Genomic DNA, 25,946 nt, shown 5'->3' with positions numbered 1-25,946 from the left:
AATTTTAGGAACCATTGGGAAGGGGATAGATAATAAGACAGTAAGTATCAAAATACCACTATATAAATCCATGGTATGCCCACACCTTGAATACTGAGTACAGTTTGGTTGCCCCATCTCAAAAAAGATATATGAGAATTGGAAAATGGCAGAGAAGGGCAACAAAACAAGGGTATGGAACAGCTTCCATACGAGGAGAGATTAAAAAGACTGGGACTTTTCAGCTTGGAAAAGAAACAACTAAGGGGGCATATGATAGAGGGCAGTAAAATCATGAATGTGTGGAGAAAGTGGATAAGGAACTGTTATTTATTCCTTCTCATAACAGAAGAACCAGGGACTAACCAATGAAATTAATAGGCAGAGAGTTTAAAACAAACAAAAAGAAGCACTTCTTCACACAATGCACAGTCAACCTGTGGAACTCATTGCTAGGAGATGTTGTGAAGATGAAAACTATAATTGGTTTAGAAAAAGAATTAGATAAATTCATGGAGGACAGGTCCATCAATGGATATTAGTTAAGATGGTCAGGGATGCAACCTCATGCTCAACCAGAAGCTGGGAGTGGCTGATGGGGCATGGGTCACTTGATAATTGTTCATTCCTTCTGAAGCACCTGGCATTGGCCACTGCTGGAAGAGAGGATACATATCCGTGCTCATGATTCCATGGAGGAGCTGCCAGCTGAGATCCGCAGTGGGCCTTTGGACTATGGTGGAGATACATGCTGACCTACCGGGGCTCCCTGCCCTCCACAGGCAGAAAAAGGTCCCGGTACTTGGGAGCATAGGTGCCAACTCCGGGGGTGCTCCAGCCCTGCTTAGCACACACCAGCAACCAGCTACCCCTTTCTCCCCAGTGCCTCCCCCGACCGTGATCAGCTGTTCTGTGGCATGCAGGAGGTGCTGGGGTAGGGAGAGGAGCAAGGTCTGGGCAGCTTGGGGGAGGGGGTGGAATGGGGTGTGGGGCAGGAAGAGGTGAGGTGGGGTGTGGGTTTGGGATAAGAGATGGAGTGGGGGCGGGGTGAAGCAGGGATGGGAAGAGGCAGAGTGGGGTTGAGGGTTTGGGGGAAAAGGTGGAGTGGGGACTGGGCCTGGGGCAGAGGGGGGGCAGATCGAGCATCCCCTGGCACATTAGAAAGTCAGCACCTCTGCTTGGGAGAAAAACAACAAAGATTCTGGTGGCATCTTAAAGACTTACATATTTATTTGGGCATAAGCTTTCGTGGGTAAAAAACTCACTTCTTCAGATGCATGGAGTAAAAATTACAGATACAGGCATAAATATATATTGGCACATGAAGAGAAGGGAGTTACCTTACAAGTGGAGAACCAATATTGAAGGTCAATTCAGACAGGGTGGGTGTGATCCACTCCCAATAATTGAGGAGGAGGTGTCAATACCAAGAGAGGGAAAATTGCTTTTGTAGTGAGCCAGTCCCTATTCAAGCCCAAATTGATGGTGTTAAGTTTGCAAATGAATTGTAGCTCTGCACTTTCTCTTTGAAGTTTCTGCTTGGGAGGTTCACTGGACAGAGCTCTTGCCTCCACTCATGCCACGTACCCTGGCCCTGGATCATGAGGAGCAGGAAGGATGGTTTAGGTTGGACAGTAGGGAAAACTTCCTAACTGTCCGGATAGTTAAGCACTGGAATAAGTTGCCTAGGGAAGTTGTGGTATCTCCATCACTGGAGAGTTTTTAAGAGCAGGTTAGACAAACACCTGTCTGGGATGGTCTAGATAATACTTACTCCTGCCAGGAGTGCACGACACTGGACTAGAAGACCTCTTGAGGTCCCTTCCAGTCCTATGACTCTATGTCATCAGCACAAGCCAACAAGAGCACTCACAAGTCCAGAGGTAGCAGCAACATTTGAAGTGGGAGAGAAAGGGTCAGGAATGAGATTGGGATCTCGGTTGTGTCTCACCACCTACACCAACACCTGCACCTAGGTTTCACTGTGGGAGGAGGTGGCTACCAGGAGGTTGCAGACACTTTGCCTCCTGGTCAAGGTGGGGAAGGTTCCCCAGCCACTGTAAATAGAAAAGGAGGAAGCAGTGGCAGTAGTGATGGTTGGATGGGCCACAGCAGGTGGGTCTGCAGCCACCTGGGCATATGCCCTTGGGGCTGAAGATTGGGTGCCTTTAGAGCTGGTGGAAGGGACAGCAGGAGGATGGCAGTAGCAGCTGCTGCTGCAGAAGGAACCTTCTGTGCCAGGCTCTTGCCCTGCTCTTCTTGCTGACTGAGGAGGCTTCATTGATGGTGGTGCTTTTGGCAGAAGAGTCCCTTCCTGTGCCTTCTGCTGCCACACCAGTGGTGTTGGCAGAGGTATTGGTGATCCGCTGTGGTGGTGGATAGGACAGAAAGCTGAGGTGGGGCAACAATGTTGGCCAGGAAACCCTCCCTCAATCTCCTGGCCCAGATTGAGGGCCACCATTGAGGACAGGTCATGGGAACAGCCACCAGAGCCAGACATGTAAATAATGAAAGGGTGGTTGGGGAGAGAATGGAAGCTAACCACTCCTCTGCACTAGGCTGCATGGGGGAGGAGGTGGAGGGTGCAGGCAAACCTAAAGGATGGGGGGACTACAACAAGCAGTGTGGGAGGTTACTCTGGTTGCACTGGGAGTTTAGGTGGGCATATATAAGTGTGGGTGAGAATGCAGCGAATGGGGGATTGAACAAAAGAGGGGAATTGCAAGCACAAAGAATATGCAGGTGCACAAGAAAAGGGGGGCCAGATGAAGGGAGGCAGGCAGCAACAAACAGCAAGGAGAGAGGACAGACGAGGTAGAGGCAGGAGGCAACAAACAGTAAAGGGGACGGGCAGGCATGGCAAGAGAGGTAGGCAACAAAAAGGGTGGCCACTCATGCATCCACAGAATATGGGACTTCTGGAATAGTGTGGCCCGCCCCCACTATTCTGCTCCCTGCCAGGGTACTCACATGGATGACGCCATTTTGCAAAGCACCCATCCCGCCCACTCTGGTGTACATGTGAAGTCAAGCTGTTGGGAGCGGAGCAGCGCCCTCTGCAAAATGGCATCCTCCATGCGCCCACAATGATACTGGTCAAAACCATGTCTGGTTTTATATTACTGCTGGACAGGGACAAACATGAGAAAAACAAGACGGTCCGGCTTAAAATGGACAAATGGCCTGCCTAGCAACAAACTGTGGGAGAGAGGGAATCACAGAGGGGGCCATGTAAGACGGGAGGGGCCACATAGGGTGACCAAATAGCAAGTGTGAAAAATCAGGCCACTTTTTTTTCTGGGGGTGGGTGGGTGATGGTATAATTGTATATATAAGACAAAGCTCCTAATATCCAGATGTCTGGTCACCTTAGGGCCACATGACCCACAAAGGGAAGGGGGGCATGTGAGAAAAGGGGGGCAGCTTACTGCAAGGGAGAGGGGTCTGTGCTAGATGGGAGCAGTGAACCACATGGGGGGGGAGGTTTAGTGGGCAGGCAGAGGGAGCAGGGAGTCCATCAGTCCACTACAAACTCGGAGAGGAGAAAAGGGAGGACAGTGCGAGGGGGAACACATGTCCCCGTGTGCTAAGGTTGCCGCCTCTGAAGTACAAAAAACCCCAAACAAACGGAGCCCGCAGGATGGTCCTGAGCCCACAGAACTGGGCAGCCGGCAGTGTACACTGAGCACCCTGGCAGACCTCCCCGGACAGCTACTGCTAACTGCAAAAAAGGGCCGGTCCTGGGCAAACCTGGACAGGTGACAACCCTATGGTGGCGAGAAGTGAAAAGGCTGCTGCAGATGGTCACTTTGGTCAGAGGAAGCGGCGGGGGCGGGCAAGAGGTGGAGGCAGGGCTCCACGCCACTCCCCCTCCCCAGCAGCAGCAACACCAGCAGCCGCCTCCTCCTCCAGCGGCAGCAGCCCCAGCTCCCCTCTGCAAGCAGCCACTAGCCGGGGCCACGCTTGCCGAGGGCCAGGCGCATTGGCTGGAGGGGGCTGTCACTCTTCTCCCCCCCCTCCCGCGCCCCGGGTGGAGGTGGGGAGGGCTCGGAGCGAGCGGCTGCTGCGTGCGCGAGCGAGCGAGCGAGTGGGAGACTCTGTTTTGGGTCGTCTTGCAAACAGTTGGGGAGAGTGAGCGTGGCAGGGAGCGCGGGGCTGAGCCGCCGCAGAGAGTGACCATGGCTGTCTCCTCCGCGCCTCCCGTCATCTCGGCAACTTCCAGCAGCGCCAGCAGCGGCGGCAGCGTGGGGGGGCCGGGGGGCTTGTTCCGGGCAGACCCCCTCTATTCCTCCAGCCCCTCCGAGTCCCCCCGGCTCACCAACAGCCTGGTCAACAGTTTCCTGGCTTCCAGCGGCGGCGGTGCGGGCACGGGAGGCGGCGGAGGGGGTGGCAGCAACGAGTGTAAGATGGTTGATCTGCACGGGGTGAAGGTGGCTTCTTTCCTGGTGGAGGGGCAGGAGCTGATCTGCCTGCCGCAGGTCTTTGATCTCTTCCTCAAGCACCTGGTGGGGGGGCTGCACACGGTCTACACCAAGCTGAAGCGGCTGGATATATCGCCCGTGGTGTGTACGGTGGAACAGGTCCGCATCCTGCGGGGGCTGGGCGCCATCCAGCCCGGCGTGAACCGCTGCAAGCTCATCACCAGGAAAGACTTCGAAACTTTGTACAACGACTGCACCAACGCCAGGTGAGCGGCAAACTTCGCTGTCACTCCTCCCGCCCCGGCTCGGCGCCTCTCCTTGCTGGCTGCCCACTGGCAAGGGTGGGTGCTCAGCCGCCTCCAGGGAGGGTGGGTGGGTGCCCGGGCACCTTGCGCTCCTCTGGCAGCCGGAGCCCCGGGCACAGTCACGCCCGCTCCAGGAAAACTTTGTTTTCGCGGGAGTCCCAGGCTTGGGGTGGGTGGTGAGCGTGCTCCCGAGCTGCTTGTGCCAGGCCAGCCCTGAGGCTCTTCTCTGTAAACAGAGCAAAGAGCCCGCTGCCGAGCTCTCCCGAGCCCGCTGCGTCCCCTCCAGGGCTCTGAGCGCTCCCTAGCGCGCCTTGCAAGGTGCCTACAGCCCTGCAGGTTCCGTGTTGGGGAGGATGAGCGCCCAGAAGTCCAGCCTAATGGTGGGGTCCGCTGCACGGCTATACCGGACTGTCTGTTGATAACGTGCAAACTGCCACTTACCCTGTGATGGTATCTTTGAGAGAGGGTCGAGATGCAGGATGCGCCAAAACTAAGCAATGCTTTAGAAACGGAAACCCCACGTTGGCACGTATACTCAGGTTGCGAATGGGGCAGTCTTCAGAGGATGCTTCCTTCACTTTGGCTAACTGTTAGACAAGTTTTCTGGACCGTATGGTCACCTTAAATCACCGTCTCTAACTGCAGAAGCAGTAGGAGAATGCAATGCACTTTATGATGCTCTCTGCCAGAAGGGACTGTAGCAGAGTTAGATGGTGTAAAGGAGGCAATAAATTGTATGAAATCTGTTCTAGAGAAAGAGGAGTGATTTAGTGTAGGTGATTACACAAAATTCTTAAACTGTTGAACTTTCTTGCTGAGGTTTATTAAATCTGTGTGCCAGATAACTGCACTAAGCACGAACTTGGCAAATTATATGAAATGATTATTCACTTTCTCACAAATATAGTGTCTAGATAATCTTTCAAATGACTACATAGAAAGGACCTCAGTACTTTTTGCTTTAAGTTCTTAGCTGTATATTTTTTCTCTCACCGAGACTTACGATCTCTACTTGTTTGGGTTGTGAACATAACTTGTGATACAGTAGTCGTAAGTCTTGCAAATAAAATAATGATAGCCAAAGAACATGTGCTATGTTGCCTGAGGAGTATGGGTAGTTTACAGACAAACTGTTGCTTAGTATAACTCTAGAATAATGGTACATTATTTAATCAAAGGGGTTTTACTGTTGTTATAGCCCTTGTCCTGTTGTGCTTAAATGACTAAACCCAAAAGCTGATTGTATTCATGGAAGATCCCTGCTGGGTTCTTCATACATGGGGGGTCAGAATCCTTGTTTGTGACCTCACAGTTCTTGCTTTAGAAATGATAATGATCTCATAAACAAAAAAACTCTCAAGGCTTAGTAGAAATATATAGTAAGAAGGGGTAAATTATAAGAGAGAGAACTCTAGATGACATCCAGTAGTTCAACATTAGGCAATTTCTGAGGAAAAAACTCGGACTCATCTTTCTATCTTAACAAGAACCTTTATCTTTGCATATGCTGTTTACAAGTACATTGTTTAGGCCTGCCATGACTTACAGCAGGGAAAAGTTAACTTTCCATATTTGAAGACAGGTGGTTAGTTCTTACCACTTAGACTCTGCTATACGATGGTTTCATGTTTTAAGTAAATGCATGTACACGATGAAATTAAAAGTCTTGTTTCACTTATTTGGGTCTAATCCTGCTTCCACTGCTATTGGCTTAAGTAAGAGCAAGTTTAGGCTTTTGATTCTTATGGCAATGTTTTTTCTCCTCATGTTGTTATGTTTTGTTCTCAATGATAAAGATGACATTTCAGATCTGCATTAATTCCATTCCTGCCTGTGTCTACATGAACTCTATTCTTTTTCTTGCTCACTTTCAGTTTCTCCTGCTGCGCATTTATTTCAACAAGTCATACTCCTCTGTGACATCACAACTACTGCCATATCAAAGTTTTGATGTATAAGCAAGGGTTGTGACCACTGTATTTGAAAAAGATGGGAACAAAATTCTAAAAGGTACCCTTAGCACTTAAAATATCTTTGGCTTTTTGCAAAATATTCACAAAATCTTGGTGCCCAAACTAATATTAAAATAACATGTTTCTGAAATTTGACTGGCAAGTTGATCTCAGAAACACGTTTTTGAGCAATGCACACAAAACGACCAACTTGATTAGTGGAAATAAGTAATTGCACACAACTAAGTGGATGATACACACATGACTTGAAGATATGTGCACATTGACAAAAAATGGCTTGAGTTGCACAAAATATTGAAATAAGTGTTTATTTCAATTTGTTCTTCACCAGAATCACATGGCTGGGGCTGGGAGAGGAGGTAAGATATACAAAGAGAGGCAAGGGCAGAGGAGCCCCAAATGAGAAAAGAGGAGCTGAGAGATGCTGTAGGAGGGTTTGAAAGATGCAGCCAGAAGAGCCAAGAGATGCAGTCAGAAAAATATGGCTAGGGCATTGGAGAGAGAGACAAACAGGACTGAAATAAAGCACGTACCTGTCTAAGGGCAAAGCAGCTCTCAGTTTAAAAGATTATACAGGAGAAAGCGCATGTGCCGTGTGTATAAGCCCCTTTTACCTAATTACGGAAATGAAATTTATCTTCATCGGTTTAGGGATAACTGCTACCAAGATATTTTTGAAGATATGTTTCACATTTAACGTCACCGCTGACTATCTCGCTGTTTATATGCAGTATTCTTTTCTTCTTTTGAAAATACCAATATCTGGAAATAAACTCACTGCTATCAATATGTTTTTGCATTCAGATCTACGCATGTAGAGCGTAATAGTGATTACGAGTGCATGTGAAACAAACTTTTTCCAAATGAATTATCTTAAAATTGAATGACTGTAGCTTAGCAATATTAATCGTATGGTATACTGATAATTTGCTTAACCCGACACTTAGTTTGCCGATCAAATTATTTATTGACCAGTCCAGTATACTTTATGTCCAACAATGTCTGATAAAAATAGATAAATTGTCATACGTAATGGAATTCTCTTGTCTCTTACTAGTTGTAACATATCCTGGACACTACCGTATACATTCTGTGAATTACATAATACATTTTAAAATTCATTTTGTCGTACTGTGTAAAATAGTTGTATTCCTATACCTGTGATATCAGTGAAAAGTTAGAATAAAATATTTGAAGATGTGTTGTTCTACCACATTACTTAAGCATTTTATCCTGCAATTCCAAAATGTTGTACATTCCTTTCTTATCCTCTGAGTTACAAAAACAATTATATCGCAGATTACTATGTCGATTGGATTTAAAATCATGTTCAAATGCAGAGTCATACTCAAGAATTGCTGGAAATGTAATTAGATCTCTTTCTATGTTAGTGTGATTTTTAAAAACAAACAAACAAACAACTTGTTTCCAACTTTGCATTTTGTGCTTTTGCATTAGAATGAAAAACACCGCTGTGTAGATTAATCAAAGAATGGACATATTTAACTCTTTTTTTCCCTCACTCTTTGTCTCTGACACAATATTTTTTTAATTGAACTTGTCTAGAGAGTTCTTAAGAATTATAGAGAAATGCATCTACAAGTGAAAGTTTTGGCTGGGGATTTTTCCTCCCTACCACCAAAGTGAGGATTTTTTGTGTGGTATAAATATAATGTTGTACACACATCACCATAAACAATGTTCTTAGCCTTAGTTGTCATTAGCCATCATTATATAATTTATTTTTAGGAACCATGAAATAAAACTTTTACCTTTTCATAAGTCAGTTCATTGTAAGTAGCAACTTCAAGAATGAGTGAGTCTTTTTACAAAGCCTAATTAAGAAATAATTTATGATATTTTGGAAGATTACTCAAATCAGAGAACAATTGATTAATTCTAATTGTAGCATTATAAAGTTTATTCTAAGATTTTAAAGCAAAAGATGTGTAATGTGGTTGGGTTATAACAACTTAATATACAATTACAGTAAGAACATTTGTACAAGAATGTATAATAGACCCTTAAAATCACAATTACATATGTATGATTCATATGCAACCAATGGAATATTTTTATAAGATTCTTCTGGGCATTTGTATTAGATGAATGCTGTAGTCTGTTGTGGTAGTATTGCTCTGGATTATCTGGTGAACATATAGTAAAATATTTCACATGAGAAAGTGTTTTCAGGTAAAGGGAACTACAGAGCAACACATGGCTGATTTTCTGTGACAAATTTAAAGTATTTTATTAAGCTAATATTTTGTATTACTTTGGCTTGTTCACAAACAATTAAAGGCTTTAGAAATGAATCTATGCAGTAAATGCAGACGTTTTATTTCATGGCATAATGAGGGTCTAGTCATGTTGTCTATTAAAAGCAAACCCATAGTCAACAATGCTCTGTCTTTTATTAGAAGAATGATGTCAAGATTATAATTAAAGCAATCCAGTCATGTGCCACTGCACAGAGCTTCCATGTGTATATTGATTTTAAATGTACACTTACGCTTCCATAAACTACTTTGCCTTTGCCTAAGTAAATATTTTGTGTTAATTCATACTTGCCAAAAACTTGTTAGTTTAGGAGGTGGTGTTATATTAAATTAAAAATAATTAATTTTCTGTTTTTTTTTCTTTTGTGGACAGGAGATTTATTTAAAACATTTTATTGATGGTTCTTGCTAGTGTAGTGGACTTTGTCGGGATGCAGAAAGAGATCTTTTTTCCATTTTAAAAGGAAATTACTGATACCTTTTCGGAAAAATAACTAAGATGAACATCTTTGGACTTTTGAAGTTATCTTATTTGTCACAAAATCCTTGGCTTTTGTAAAAAAGCTTCTCATAGGCAAATCTAATCTGAAGAAACCACAATCAAAATTCTTTACTTTTCTGGTAGCAGGAGCGCTTTCCATCTGTAGCATAATTGGCTTTTTCCAAAAGATGAACATTTAATAGTTTTCCTGTCTACATTTATTTAAATTTTCTAGTGTAACTTCTTCAAATTGAAAATACTGTGTTTCTGGAGCAAAGACAAAAAAGCAAAACAATTAGGTATTAATGATATTCTTGTTGCATATTCAAAAGGTCTTTGCAAGCATTTCTTCTCCTTTTCCCTTTTCACCATCTCAACTGCAGAACTCTTCACTGTCACTTCAAATCACACAATTCTAAAAAGATAAAACAACATTTAAACTCATTTGCTTTGGGAAAGAAATAGAGCATTTGCACCCAATAAGCCTGATTGTGGAACTGCATGCAAATTGTGTTTTGATTTATCTCTTTTGCACTTTTTTCCATTTGAATTGATCTTGCATTAATTTTGCCAGGCGGCTCTGTGAGGCTGCAGATGTTGCCCTGTGTTTAATAAATCAATGAGACAGATCTGAATGAATCACTTCAGATGGATTCTCTGCTCGGTTTGATGTCTAGATGTTATTCTTAGCTTGTTATCATGACAGATGCATTAATGTTCCCATACACTGCCAGCAATGTCAAAGAGATTGAAGCTTTTAAAGTGGCAGTATCCCCCTTTTTCAGTTCGGTTAGAATAACTAAATTATATTTTTGCCCTGTTCCAAAAAGACAAACTTAATCAAAGGATTAATCTAGGGAAAATATTAATCTCCCGATCACCCTGTAATACAACATTAAACATTTATAATTTCATACTGAATGATTAATTATTGTAAAATGGTGGAAATCAATATTAAAATCTAAATGTAGCATAGCTCTTTAATAGTGTAACCATTTTCTCAACGTTAATATTTCATTGTAACAAGAATGACCAAAATAAATAAGACTGAGACACATTGAAAGTGTCACTATAAATAGAATATAATTGTGTCCAAATTGATTAGAGGATGGAGTTAGTTTTTTAATTCTTAGTAATGCATTAAATCCAAAAGAAAAGTATCTTGGTTTAACATTTGTTTGATGCAGGAGAGGAAGCAACTTGTCTGTTGTGCTTCCATTATTACTTCACCATTTATTGCTGAAAATATTACAAAAGTTTTTGATCACAGTTTATTTCTGGTCCACGTAGTCAGGTATCCATTATCTTGGAGTAGAATCCATGGATCACAGTTTATAAAATAGGTTGGAGTATTCTGACTTCCACCGACTATTTTAAATTCTAAAAAAGCTTATGTAAAGCATAAAAAGGTCCCTGTTATTACACTGTATTTTATCTTCCCAACTACATTAAACATAGTTATAGTGTTATGTTATTTTTTTAATGGCATTCCTTGTTTTCTCTTTAATAGGTAAATTAATATCTTGTGATTTGTTGTGAACCCTGTGAGATGCATCAGTCTAATCTCTGTCAACTTTATTGTTTCTATCTTTTATGTTAACATTTTATTTTTATAAATGACTAATCGTGTACAAATGTATATATTTAAAAAACTTTTTATTTTCCTTTCATTAAGTCTTTTGAGGGTAAGTGGGGAAAATCGGCTGTTACAGATGTAGTTTTATGTTTGCCTTTTTAGCATTCTTGCTACAGCAGTTCCAGTGTGATAAAGGAAACTGTATGTAATAAAAATATGCAGTATATGCAAATAACCTGATGCTTTAACATTGTTACATGTACCTTTATTTGTCCAATATATCAATGTGTGGTGTAGCATTAAACTTACAAAGCTTCCAGAAGTCACCAGCTCTACCTTAATGAAATTATACTCTGTATAGGCTGCTCTTGGGTACATGTGTGCACTTTTTGAAGGGTAAGCTTATAGTGAACTTCAGTACAACTGAGGCCCAGAGCAAAAAATCTTTGTCAGGGAATTGTATTGCTTACTGGATAGCCTTGGAATGAGTGATCATTGTTTATTTTTAAATATTTTATAACAATTGTGTGAATAATTTTTGCTAGGGAATTCTGCAGGTGTTGGATCCTGGCTGAACAAATTTTACAAATTGGAATTCTAATTATGTCAGAACAGTTTGTCAGCGCCCACATTAAAAGATGTTGAGGCCTAGTCTTAAAGACCATATTTGGATTTTGCTCAGGTGAACGTCTCATTGAGATCAGTGCAAGTTTGCCAGAACAAGGGCTGAGTAAGAACTTATTTATACATATTGCTAGTATACGAGCTTTTGTCTTCAGAATTGGGTCCTAATGCTAAAACTTTCATTTGATTTCCTTTCTGGAAGTGATAAGTCTGTTAAGTATCAACGAAAGAATTGGCTTGTACATGTATTTCTTCTCAGAAAGTACCATAAATAATTTTGGGCCTGATCTTTCTTCCACAGAACTAAGGACCTTTATTCTTTGCTCTGCATATTCTTGCATTAATATAATTTTTAAATTATTTGAAGTTATGAACAAAAATGTACACCTTTAAATCGAAAATATTTGTCTAACCAATAGAATCCTGACAGGCACCCTTGCTTCCCTTTTTTTGGCAGAGTTCTTTGTGTGATTATTCTTCAGCTTAATAAAACTTATTATGTAAATGGGGATAGTACAAAAAGCACAATTTTTAACACATCTTTATCTGAAGTACTCTAATAATAATAAACAGTAATGGAAACAAGAAAAAACAATGAAATGTACAAATGGCAATTTATATGATGTTAACATTCACAATCTGAGATTCCTTAGAGTGTTTTGAAAAGTACATTAGAGATATTGTTGTACTATGACATTTTTCTTTCAGTGTAAATTAAGGCAAGATTTTTATATGTTACGATTAAACATGAATTACCAAGTACAACAAGCACACTAGTATATAATGATTCTCAGTGATTTAGATTTATCCTGCTTGATATTAGAACTGTCCCTTGGGGCAGTGCACTTTTGATCTTGATTCCCTATTGGTAAAGCATGGTTATCCAAAGTGACTTGGTAATAGGCATTTTTTCTCTCATTCTACAACCTGTGAATTAGAAACATTGATACCTATTAAGTAGCGCACTTTGTAACCTGCCCTGAAATGTTCCAAAATACCAATCCTAATGAAACTTATATTCACATGCATTTCTCTCTTCCTTGGTGGCGTAGCTAGGTTGCCCTTTTTTTTTATGTGTATGTGTGTTCATATATATAAAAAATTTACTGTCACAAGCAATCTTAGGGAGATTACATTTCCTGTGGCGGTACATTATTTTGACCTGTTAAGCCTGTTTTGCTTGTTAGTGTATTTGTCAGAGCCTCCTTGATTCAGTTATAAATACTGCCCCCCCCCCAAGTACAAAGAACCAAAACAAATGAGTAGCACCAATTTTATTGTCGTACAATGATTTTTAAGCAAGTTTGCTTGTTATAATGTAGTGTGTATTTTAAGGTCTAAAATGTTCAGTTTCAGTTGTGTCTGATGATCTTATCAAGTTTCTGGCAGCTGATATCTGGTAGCAGCATTTAAGCTACATTTAGTCTATCTGCTATTTAAGTGATGGGTTAAAAAGAAAAAAGTAATATTGATTGGTCTCTGGATTAAAGTTTGAAATCGGCAACAACCTGAACACAAAAGGCTTTTTTTATGATTTCTCAGCTTGCCATTGATCTACCAGTTTTATTGCACTCATTATTTATTAAAAGAATTTGCAAGCTAAACATAACGTTAAGCTAGTTTGCACACAGGGACCGCACTTAGGAAATTGAATGGAAATTGCATTAGAGATGAACATCTGTGCTATTTTTCCACTCATGTGTTTATGGGTTTGTATAAAAGGTGTATTGGATTAACAGTTATAACCATTATAGCTTGCAGCAATATGTTAGACACTGAGCATTTAGTTGTTATTTAGAAGGAAGTCTCTTTTTTGCTTATCTTAAAGGTATGGTAATACCATCACAGACAATGTTTTGATTGTCTTATTCTTTGTTAATGCATCTGTTACAGTTTATTCATGTATAAAACTCAAGATATCTGACAATATTATGCATCTGATATATTACCGATGCAGCCTGTAAAGAGCTGTAATAACTAGTATGGGGTTCGGGGATATTTTTAGATATCAGTTTTAAAATAGGGTGAAATAATGCAATAGTGGCTTCAGGGTTCTTTGAATTAAAAAGTATATTTTTAGAAGTAAACTATTTCAGGTTTTTTTAGTTTTTAAAAATATGTGCAGTCAGTTACATTTATGATTGAATGAGTTTAAGTGCATCATCACTTGCATCATCAATGCATGTTCCCTTTTGTTGCTATACTCAGTGGTCCACATCTCACTGGCCCATCAGATTGGTAACTCTTCAGAGTATCCCATGTCAAGCAGGAGAAATGGCTCTGTTCTTCATGTCAGAAGATTATGTTGACCCTTTTTGCCTCCTCTTGGAGAAATGACCCACTTCTTCACTTAATACTGTAAACGGGGGCTGTATTTCTCAATATCAAGAACAACTGAGTTCCTCAGGAAGAAAAATCCAATGCTTTTGGCCTTTTTTCTACTTAATTTTGTGAACATTGTTAGTGCTCCTTGTCATTTTTGCTCCCAGCCCCAGTCCCCCTGTGATTAGTTTTCAGATACTATCACATAACACATCTGAACCTATAAAGAAATTTAGGTAGAAATTGGGTTTAAGGTCTAATTGAAATTTGCATCAGTGGGGATGTGGTTTGTTAATCCTTTGTAATAGGACCTATATATGTACATACAGAATTAGAATACTCAAAAAGAAAATAAAAGCCATCTCCACAGTTCCATTATTGTATGAGAGATTCCTAGGAATACTCCAGAAACTAACTTCAGGACCCCTGCAAAAGCTTGTAATTGAAGGATATGTCATATATTGTGTGTGGGCACATAATGAAAATAGAATTTTCAGCACATACCTTTATTTTTCATTATATCTATCCTGTGGATTTGTCTAAAAATGACTGTATATATGTATTCTCACTATGTCTTTTCCTTAATTACACCAATCCTCAGAACCTTAGTCATGTTTTTGTCTGTTTACCAAGTTTCCAGGAAAAGTGAAATTAAAACAAAACACTTAATTTTGATTAGTTTAGTAATTAATAATGATCTTACTATCATGAGCAAATAGAAAGCAAATAGAAAGCTTAGTCCAGTATACTTAGACAACACAGGATAGTACATTGTTGTGGGGAGGTTGAGATGATCACATTACATGGCAATAGTGAAGCCATGAATATATGCCAAGCCAACCTTCTAATATTTAAAATTGAAAAGAAATATCTTTGCACTCCTTCTGCCCCCCAAATTACTTGCTAAATTTCTGAGGACATGCATGTTGATGAAATAGTGTGGGTTTTGTTTCCAAGGGGGAATGAGTGTAGAAAACACATTCTGTTCTGACCACAAAGAAGTCTATTGTATCTTTTTATAACAACCCAAATCCCTGCATTAGAACGAGTTAGTTACTTCAATGTAATAATGACACAGGTGTTCAACATAGAAAAAATTAAAATATTTTGAGAACAGTAAATATACTATACTGAATCCATACACTGTAAGTGGATTTTAAACTATTGCATATTATGCATTTGGTAGTGGATAAATGCCAGTCACACTACTTTTGCCCTGCTGCAGGCTCAGACTTTGACTACTGGACTTGATTTTTTAACAATAAATACCATCACAAAGGACCTGCTGCAGGCAAACATGAACTCTATTGGGTTTTGCAAAGTTCTTGGACATATTGCATACTTCATAGCTCTGAAGGTGGCTTTATTGTCTTGGGGATATATTTTCCTTAGAATGCATGTGTGTAGTTAGTTCCTATACAACTTAAAAAGTTATGATCGCACATTGTGCTCGTTGAAACACTGTTGAAAAATAGAAATTGGAAAGGCTTTTAACTTTTCGTCCTCCTTGATTCCACTTTCTCTCCATTTCGAAACGTACAGGTAGATCGCTATAATCAAAATGGTGGCAGATATAAAACAAGAGAATATGTAATCGGAACAAAACCTTGAACAATAACCTAACATCAAAAGCACATATCATTTAAAAAAAAAAGAATTGTGCTTTCTCTAGCTGATGAGCGTATTACTGAAACAGCAGGCTTTTTGTAGATAAAGTGTATTGGTTTTCTGTGGCACTTGTAGTATCTGAGGGCTTCACAAACGTTGAATTAATATTGCCTTACAGCCTCACGTTAGGTAGGGAAGTATTACTATCCCTGTTTTGCATAAAGGAACTGAGGCACACAGGTAATAAGTGATTTGCCATCATCATACAGGAAGTCTGTAGAAGATCTAAGAACAGAACTCAGATTTCTTGAATTTCAGGTCAGTGCCTTCATCACAAGATCATCCTTTCTCTCTATCAAGCTTTCTATTATAAGACCAGGTTTTTTTTTCAGCTGAAATTTCTCAAAATTGCTCTCTCTCCAGGGAAAAGTATTTTGGGGGCATTTCACATTAATCAGGCATGGTATTCTGAATAAATGAGTTTAAAAACTAAGTGTTTTGAGCTTTGAAAAATCTTGACTTTTTTTTGGAACTGTGTATTTCCAAAACTCCTTAACCTAGAAACTCTGAATTTTATTCATTCAGCCTCACTGAGCATTGTGTCTGTTTAATATTTTGCATGATTTTAAAGATTTATTTCTTGTTTGTAGTACCTATAAAAATTTAAATTTGGCTGCCTCTCTCCAGTGGATTTTACAAATTTGGCTGGCAGTTGGTCAAAACTTTGGGGCATGTGTTTTGTAGATTACCCTTAGTTAGGAAATGTACAGGACTTAATGGAGTTTTCATAGTTCAGAATACAGTATTGGGCTGTGGGGATGGATTTTAAGAATTCTGTAAGTTCTAAAGCACAAGAAGGAAGGTGGAGTCTGGAACAGAAGACAGAACCCTTGTCAGATGTACTCTGATGCAGATATTACAGGAGAGCATGGCGAGTTTATAAATCCTTAAATACATCTTTTCTGTAGAATGTATGTAGACACTCCATCTCCTATATGTTGTCCAATTTATTCCTTGACCAAGGTTGTGAAGCACGTTAATGTGTGTGTTTTAAACGTTAGCTCTGCAAAAGGCTACAGTCCTGGCAGAGTTTAGAAACTGTGCTGGTGTATGGCTCTGATTTCTGTCAGCCTAACAGCTCAAGTTATTGGCGATTACAGGCTCTGGTGGTGTGGTATTTGGTTTGAATACCATGTTTTCTGTTTCACTGAATGGTAGCTGCTTTTTGTATTGCACCTATAATTATAGCCATGTACATAATCTGCTATATATTTTTCTGACCATCTGTAGCATGTTTGTACGTATCAACATTGTAAATCTTTTCTAAAATGCTGAAGTCATCAATTGGAAACATGAATATCAACCGCACTCTTGCTGACAGCCCCTTTTAACCCTGCCATTGATATGGAATGTCATGTGAATCCCTGTGGTCAGGAGACAAATTTCTGCCATCCTTGAACTGGTATCCTTAGGAGGCCATAACTCGTCCTCACAGCATTCACTAAAGAGAGAAAGATGGGCCATAGAAGATCACATGCAGCATGCAGTTTACTGGTGGGCAGTCACCATACCAGCATCATCCATATCAGCTCCTGGAGAAAGATAATGGAAAGGAGCTGGATTAACTGTAGAAGCCACCAAGCTCACTGGCCACCTGCCACCAAGCCTGGTGCCATCTACAAGGTCACAGCAGATCTTATTATTTAATACTTTAAAAAAAAGAAAAACAGCCCTGCATACAGCGATATAATTCTATTGTGAGGTTCTGGCGATATCAGAAAGTAGGATAATGGAGTGTGTTTGTTTAATTTCTTTCATTGAGCTGTTGCAGATATGTTATTTTCTTATTCGGTTAGAATGTTTCTTCTCAAGACATGGGCTGCATTTTCAAACAAGAGTGTAATGGGCACCCCCACCGACATGAATGTGTACCCTTTGCACATGCAAATCCCCACATTTGTACAAGTTCTCACTAACGTGCAAATACCTGTTTTCCTCATGCAAATGTGGGATTCTTCGTGAACAAGTGCATCCTTTGTTGCACCTTTGCCTGAAAACATGATTCTATTTGTTTACGTCTGATATAAAAAAAAACCCTTTTAGTGTTGATATCACTTACTTTAACAAGCCTGTATGTGATGCTTGCTGCTCTAGGGATTTCAGTAATTATATATTTTATAATTGTTTTAAATGCACTATGAATATTTTAACTCACACTTAATAGTGCAAGATTAATTGCATAGTTCTTTGAGTGATTGCACCTGCCCATTCCACTGTAGATGTGTGTACACTGATTGCATGGTTGTTGGAGATTTTTTTTTTTCCCACTTTGTGGTTCCTGTCAGGGCATTGTGAGCGGCCTCTGCTGCATCGTGCTGTTGCATGCAAGTATAAAGGGTGGAGCCACCACCAACCCCGCTCAGTTCCTTCTTACCTCCCATGAATATTGGAGTGTGTGTTCCTTGTAATTGCAAGTCCTTCCCTCCTTCTTCTTGTATGTACTACCAGTTTTACTGGATTAGAGTAGTTTATAAAATTTTAGATAGATCTAAGATAAAATTTTAGATAGAGTTAAGTTTTAGTTTTTAAGACTTTGGCTTCACAGGTCCTCACTTGTGTACTGGTCCTGGTAATGGGGTCATGCCTCAGTAGAGGCATGCTGGAGTGTGCTCAGAGAGGAAGCATGCCCCGAGATGGTGCTCAGGTCAAAGGGGGTCATTTATTCTGGAGTCTGGGTTGGGCCTTTTGAGACCAACCCCAGGAGTGACTGCAGCTACTTTGTTGGTTCAACCACTGGCACCTCAGATTCAGGATTTGGTCTTAGTACTGTCTACATTGGAGGCTTATGCAGTAGTTTGGGAGATGCTAAACCTCTTGGTAGTGGTAGTGCACACATCTACAGTGGAACCGACACACGCGATACATCTAGAAGAACAACAGTTACAGAAAAGGTTAGTCACTTCTAACTACAATGAAGTAGCAGAAAAAGTGAACTTAGAAAGTTCCACCACTGCTTCTAGTACCATAGATTGAAAATATAGATTTCAGTGTACTCTCACTGAAGTCAACAAGTCGTGCCGTTGAACTCAGGGCTCTGTATGGAGTATCACAACTGTGGTCTTCAACCTTAAAACATTGAAAACAGTGGGAGTCTTTTAATGGAGTTTAATGGGCTTTGGATCAGAGGATGTAAATAGAAGAATAAATGCTTTTTCAATACTTAGAATACGTTTTAGATGAAAGAAACATACATGGAAGGTTTTTTAAGACAAGTGTTATTAAAAACGTTACTAATAGGAATGGTAAAATTAAGTTCTGTGAGTTGAGAGGCAAAATGTCTAAGATTATCTAGAAGTGTAGCAACGCTGTATCCCCTTCCCCCCAAAGGGGCCACTCAACTGTGTGATGGGAAGCCAGCCACCCTGCCCCACTCCCTACTAAGTGTCCAGTCAACCCCTCTGAACTTGTAAGGAGCACTTGCCTTTCCTCCTGTGGATCAGGCTGTTGCTGCTCCAGGCTTTCTTCTCCCACTGTATATGCTCCTGCATATGGAATGGGATAGGGGAGCTCAGCTATATCCTCAACCCCTAGTCCCCTAAGGGATCTGCTCACCTCCCTCAGCCAAGGAAAAACCTTTGCTACACAGCCACACTAGTTGAAATTTGGGAAGTTAAGGCACAGCCCAGTGTGGCTGTGGCCAAGATTCCAATGAAAATTGGGGAATCTGGGGCACAGCCCAGTGTTGCTATAGCTAGGATCCCTGCCAGAATCCCCATCCAACACGTGTGCAGCAGCTGGCAGTCTGCAGCCTGCAACAGATGACTCTTTACAGTGGTCGGCCCTGGATTTTGGGGAACACCTCACTCAAGGGTTACTGACTCCTAGCACCTATTGAGGTAGGGTAGAGAGAGGAAACTGCTCCTGGGGAAGGAGCATCATGTTAGCTCAGAAGAGGGGAAATGGTTTCCTCATATTCACATAGCCTAGGGGTAGAGACAAACCCCCAGGGAGGCATCCCATAACAAGGGGTGAGGGGCTCATGAATCCCTTCCCCACTTGATGCTGGGTAATTAAAACCCAGGTGTAACAGCTTACTTAAAACCAGGTTTGCAAGTGGTGGGCCACCTGGGTACACGTTTGTTTTCAGAAAGGGTCGATTCAAAAGAAGATACAAGCGAGTTGACTTTATTGCACACTGGGTTTGCTTGTCCGGAGACAAGTTAGAGATGGGCAGGTATCTCTATTCCATGTTAACAAACTGGGAGACTTTTTTAGGAATTGGCTAGAATGGAGGCATCCAAGATTACTTTGCATGAACTACAAGCTTGGCCATCTTTAGTTTCACACCCCAGGTAGTGCCCTTGGGATGGGTGTTTTATCCTTGGTGGCCTCCTCAGTCAAAGCCAGACCCCAATTTTTTGAGGGAAAATTAAGAGGTGGAGCTTTTGAGTGTTGGACAATATTTTAGTCAGTGCAATAGGGTTTCCTTGAAGGGAGGATGGGGTACAGGAGTCAGACCTGAAAGTTGAGTGGTACTCATTGGATCTGGGAAGGGATGAGAGCATAATCCTATGGGACCTCTTTCCCATTCTAGTGGTGGTGACTACCTATAAGAATGAAGTCCAGGGCAAGGGAGGCAATTCAGGCAGGGGTCCACATTGGTAATGGCCAGTTCTTCAAATCACTCAGAATATGAGTGGGTGGAATTTAAGAGTTGGTGCAGGAAACCAGTGAGGAGCCCATTCGGATACAGCGAGACCAAGGGCAGCTTAGTTCTTTTATTGACCAGTTTGTCTTAATGCAAAGAAATTAGCATTTGGAACATTCATAAGAACATAAGAATGGCCATACTGGGTCAGACCAAAGGTCCATCCAGCCCAATATCCTGTCTACCGACAGTGGCCAATGCCATTAACATCCATGAATTTATCCAGTTCTCTTTCAAACCCTGTTATAGTCCCAGCGTTCACAACCTCTTCAGGCAAGGAGTTCCACAGGTTGACTGTGTACTGAGTGAAGAAGAACTTCCTTTTATTTGTTTTAAACCTGCTATTCATTAATTTCATTTGGTGGCCTCTAGTTCTTATATTATGGGAACAAGTAAATAACATTTCCTTATTCATTTTCTCCACACAGCTCATGATTTTATATACCTCTATCATGTCCCCTCTTAGTCTCCTCTTTTCCAATGTGAAAAGTCCTAGCCTCTTTAATCTCTCCTCATATGGGACCCGTTCCAAACCCCTAGTAATTTTAGTTGCCCTTTTCTGAACCTTTTCTAATGCCAGTATATCTTTTTTGAGATGAAGGGACCACATCTATACACAGTATTCAAGATATGGGCGTACCATGGATTTATATAAGGGCAATAAGATATTCTCTGTCTTATTCTCTATCCCTTTTTTAATTATTCCTAACATCCCGTTTGCTTTTTTGACCACCGCTGCACACTGCGTGGACGTCTTCAGAGAACTATCCACGATGACTCCAAGATGTTTCTCCTGATTAGTTGTAGCTAAATTAGCCCCCATCATATTATACGTTTAGTTGGGGTTATTTTTTCCAATGAGGATTACTTTATACTTATCCACATTAAATTTCATTTGCCATTTTGTTGCCCAATCACTTAGTTTTGTGAGATCTTTTTGAAGTTCTTCACAGTCTGCTTTGGTCTTAACTATGTTGAGCACATGTATATTTGGAAGTGTGGGGGAATTTACTCCACTTCTCTATCAGGGTTAATGAGGAGTTTGGCAAGGAAGAATTTAGATAGGGCTTTGGCGTATGGAAATCTGACTCCCTGTTTCTCAGAGTGTCAGAAAACTAATTGAGAGGGCAAGGTGGGTCATAGTGCTTCAAGAATGTGGGGAAGCTGGGGTTGGTTGAAGGAATGGTCTCTATCAGTGTTAATAAAGGCTTAAGCAAGGAAGGATTTTGATAGGGCTTTGGAACTAATGGATCTGCAGTTGGTAGGAGGGACTTGACACCTGACTTGCAGGGTATCAGCAACCAATTAAAAGATGACAAGGAGAGTTATAATATACAAGAATGTGGGGGCGGCTAGTATTTGCTTAGTTGAAGCAGCATAGACTTGCTTATTGTATGTGTCACTGTTTTCTCACGGGGAAAAGAGTTACAGTAGAACCTCCAAGTTACAAACACTTCGGGGATGGAGGTTGTTCGTAACTCTGGACAAAACGTTATGGTTGTTCTTTCAAGTTTACAACTTAACATTGACTTTATACAGTTTTGAAACTTTACTATGCATGAGAAAAATGCTGCTTTTAACCATCTTAATTTCAATGAAACAAGCACAGAAAGAGTTTTAATACCTTGTCAAATCTTTTTTAAATTTTCCCTTTATGTATGTATGTATGTATTTATTTTATTTGGTAGTTTACATTTAACACAGTACTATATTGTATTCATTTGCAGGGTTTTGTTTTTGTTTGTCTCTGCTGCTGCCTGATCACGTACTTCCGGTTTCAAATGAAGTGAGTGGTTGATTGGTCAGTTCGTAACTCTAGTGTTCGTAACTCTGAGGTTCTGCAGTACCTTCGAGAAGAAAAGTTCAGTTCATGGCAAAATAAAAGAGAGCATATTGTTGGGGTTCCTGTGTGAATTGGTTCAGGATTGCATTTGTTGCAGCCACAGTACAGAATGGGAGCCCAGCAAATCAAACCTATTAAAGGTAGGAACCAAATGCATACAAGATAGGAGCCCCCTTTTAAGGTGGATTATTAGGTGCTAAATTCTTCATGTTTGTTTGTTCTTTCAGCATCAATGTGAATGGGCACAGGAGTTAGTGACTGGATGTGTGGGCATAATGTGCATTTGGCTCATGGGTTCACTGCTGAACCTCAACAGTGAGGCAGCTCTGAGTCGGCATGGATGGAGGGGCGCTTTGCAGGGAGCAAAGGAAAGGGTGAAGGAGGCACATGCTCTGGGACCAGCTGATGAGCCTTGTACATTGTTTGGCAGCTCAGAAGCAAGCAATGGGTATGATTATTTTTCCACCTCAGCAGAAATAATTTAGGAGTGTGTAAGAGGGTCAACTTGATGATCAGAGTTGAGAGAGATTTCTGGCAGATCCAGGATTTTGTCCCCAGGGTGATGATTATCTGGTTTGAAAAGTTGCAGCAGAGGGTATGGTGAGGAGCTACAAAGCCTCTGCAGGCTGGTAAGGCTAGGGGGTGCGTGAATAGGGGGCTGGCTAAATTCATATGTGACCACAGGGGATTGGTAATTATTACTCATCTGAACATATCTTATTGGGCATCCGAGTTGTTTAGGGAGGATGGGGGTACACATGTCCAACTGGGGAATGGTTATCTTTTTGTCTGACTTTAAGGAAGGAATCAGTAAATATCTGGTATGAACGGGATAGGAAGGGGGCAGCCAGGCTAAATTGCTGGTGTCTCCTTGTGGCAGATGTCCAGTGCAGGTACTTGTTATGGAAGGGATGTGATTATTGAATAAAATGGATGAGAAGAGGATTTAAAGCATCCCTTTAAGAAGAAAAGCAGTAGGGCAGTCTGCAAAATATCTTCAATGTCTGTATAAGAATGCAAGGAGTATAGGAACAAGAAGGGTGAACTGGAAGTCATGGAATATGAAGAAAATTATGACTTAATTGGCGTTATAGAGACTTGGTGGGACAACTCCCATTATTGGAGTGCCAGCATTGAGGGATATAGCTTGTTCTGGAAGGATAGGTAAGGGAAAAAAGTAGGAAGTGTCATGCTATACGTCAAGAATGTATACACTTGCTCCAAGATGCAAGAGAAAAAAAGCGGCAGACCTACTGAGAGTCTCTGGGTGAGAATAAAAAGGGAAAAGAACAGTAACGATGTTATGGTGGGGGTCTATTATAGACCACCAAATCAAGAAGAGGAAGTGGATGAGGCACTTTACAAGCAGGTAACAAGATTAGTTAGTATTAGTAGTAGTAGTATTAGTAGTAGTATTAATGGGGGATTTTAACTACCCTGAAATCTGTTGGAAGACTATTAAAGCAAAACATGGTATGTCCTGCAAATTCTTAGCCTGTATAGGGGACAACTTTGAGGAAACAATTAGGAGGTCCATCCATTTTGGATCTGGTGTTGACCAACAGGGATGAATTAGCTGCGAACATGAAGGTTGTTGGGAACGTGGGAGGAAGCGATCACAATCTGATAGAATTCAAGATCCTAAGGAATGGAGGACATGAGAACAGCAAAACAAGAATCCTGGACTTCAGAAAGGCAGATTTTAACCAAGTCGGAGAAATAGTAGGCAAGGTCCCGTGGAAAGACCAATTAGGAAGAAAAGGAGTCAAAGGATGCTGGCAGTTCCTAAAAGATCTAATATTAGAGGCTCAACATCAAGTATTCCTATGCAGAGGAAAGTTAAGAAGAGCCACAGGACGCCAATGTGGCTGCACAAAGAGCTTTTTAGCCATCTAAAAACCAAAAGGGATACATACAGGAAATGGAAGGAGGGGCATGTCACCAAGGAAGTATACATGGGAATAGTGTGAGCATGCAGGGACAAAATCAGGAAAACCAAGGCAAAGACTGAGTTACAGTTTTCAAGAAAAGTTAGAGATAACAAGAAGGGGTTCTACAAATATGTCAGACAAAAAAGAAAGTTCAGGGATGGTGTGGGCCCGCTGCTCAGTGGAGAAGGTGAGCTGGTAATAGAAGAAGGTAGGAAGGCAGAGCTGCTCAATGCCTACTTTGCTTCAGTTTTCTCACAAAAAATAACACATGACCAGGCTACTAGCGAAGTTACTATAGACAATAAAGGGGAGGGGATACAGATCAGGATAAGTAAAGAACACGTCAGAGATCTTCTGAATAATTTGAATGAATTCAAGTCAGCGGGGCCTGATGCTATTCACCGTAGGGTGCTAAAGGAATTAGCTGAAGAAATCTCTGAGCCACTGGCAATAATATTTGCAAATTCATGGACAGGGCCATCCCTAGGGGAGTGCAGGGCCCTGGACATAGACGCAGAGTTTCTCATCTTCCAGGGGGTGGTCCCCCTGTCTCTGTCCAGGCCTTGCCCCAACTCCAACCCTTCCCGCCGAAGGCCTCACCCCGCCTCTTCCCTCCCTTGCCCCGCCTCTTCCCCGCTCAGTTCCTCTCTTCTCCCCTCCCCTTCTGACGCCGTGAAACGTCTGATCTGCGGTAGGTGCTGAGAGGGATGGGGAGGCGCTGTTCGGTGGGGCCCGCTGGCTGGGGGGAGGTTCTGGTAAGTGGGCCCTCCTTGCGCCTGCCTACCGCTAACCTGCCCACCGTTAGCCTCCTCACTCCACTCACCCTCCCACCTCACCTCCCCGCCTGCTTCCTGTGGGGCCCCCCAAAGTGCAGGGCCTGAGGCGGTCGCCCTGATTTGCCATACCCAAGGGACGGCTCTGCTCAAGGATGACAGCATAGGTGCTGAAACTAGGAGTTCTGGGGGTGCTATTGCACCCCCCCGCTTGAAGTGGTTTCTATCATATACAGGATTTACAGTTTTGGTTCAATGTCTCTCAACACCCCCATTATACAAATTGTTCCAACACCCGTGGGTGACAGGAGAGGTCCTGGAAGACTGGAGAAGGGCTAACTTAGTGCCCATCTTTAAAAAGGAGGAGCCAGGGAACTGTAGACCAGTCAGTCTGACGCCAATACCTGGGACGCTACTAGAGAAATATATAAAACATTCAATTTTAAAATACCTGGAGGATGAAGCGGTAATTGCTAGCAGCCAGCATGGATTTACTGAGAACAGATTATGCCAAACCAGCTTGATTTCCTTCTTTGGCAGGGTAACTAATTTGATAGATGGGAGAACGTGGTAGATGTAATACATCTGGATTTTTGCAAGGCTTTTGATATAGTTCCACGTGATGTTCTGATAAGTAAGCTGGAGAAATGCAGACTTGGCGGATACGTAATTGGTTAAACAACATAAACAACGAGTAACTATTAATGGAATGATGTCAGATTGGAAGGAGGTCTCGAGTGGGGTTCCACAGGGATCTGTTCTGAGTCCAGTGTTGTTTACTATTTTTATTATTGACCTGGATGTAGGACTAAAGAGCATATGATCAAATTTGCAGATGACACAGATTTGCAGATGGGAGAGAGTTGCAAACACTTTGAGGATACAGCCAAAATTCAAAGGGATCTTGATAAATTGGAGAACTGGGTAATAGACAACAAAATGAAATTCAACAAAGACAAAATGTAAGGTGCTATACTTAGGGAAGGAAAACCAATTGCCCAAATATGGAATGGGGGATAACTGGCTTGGCAGCTCTGCTGAGAAGAATCTTAGAGTTGTGGTGAATCACAACCTCAACATAATTATTTGTAGAAATTATTTGGTGAATATTTTTGAGTAACAA

General features: G+C 41.5%; 1 protein-coding gene across 4 annotated transcripts in view; it reads left to right on the top strand.

Annotated features, from left to right (window-relative positions):
* Nucleotides 1-3,878: 3,878 nt before the first annotated feature.
* Nucleotides 3,879-25,946, top strand: part of DACH2 (dachshund family transcription factor 2) — a 474,848-nt gene continuing 452,780 nt past the window's right edge. For 2 of the 4 annotated variants that reach the window (XM_037909074.2, XM_037909071.2), the window contains exon 1: nt 3,885-4,666. In XM_037909074.2, coding sequence (XP_037765002.1) covers nt 4,158-4,666 — 509 coding nt within the window. In that variant the 5' untranslated portion in view covers nt 3,885-4,157. Of the gene's footprint in view, nt 4,667-25,946 lie in introns of all 4 variants that reach the window. The other 2 variants (XM_037909073.2, XM_037909072.2) reach the window with 2 other exon arrangements.

This window comes from Chelonia mydas, chromosome 9 (genome assembly GCF_015237465.2).
Source record: "Chelonia mydas isolate rCheMyd1 chromosome 9, rCheMyd1.pri.v2, whole genome shotgun sequence".
Classification (NCBI taxonomy): domain Eukaryota; kingdom Metazoa; phylum Chordata; order Testudines; family Cheloniidae; genus Chelonia; species Chelonia mydas.
This window is presented reverse-complemented; position numbering and strand designations above follow the sequence as displayed.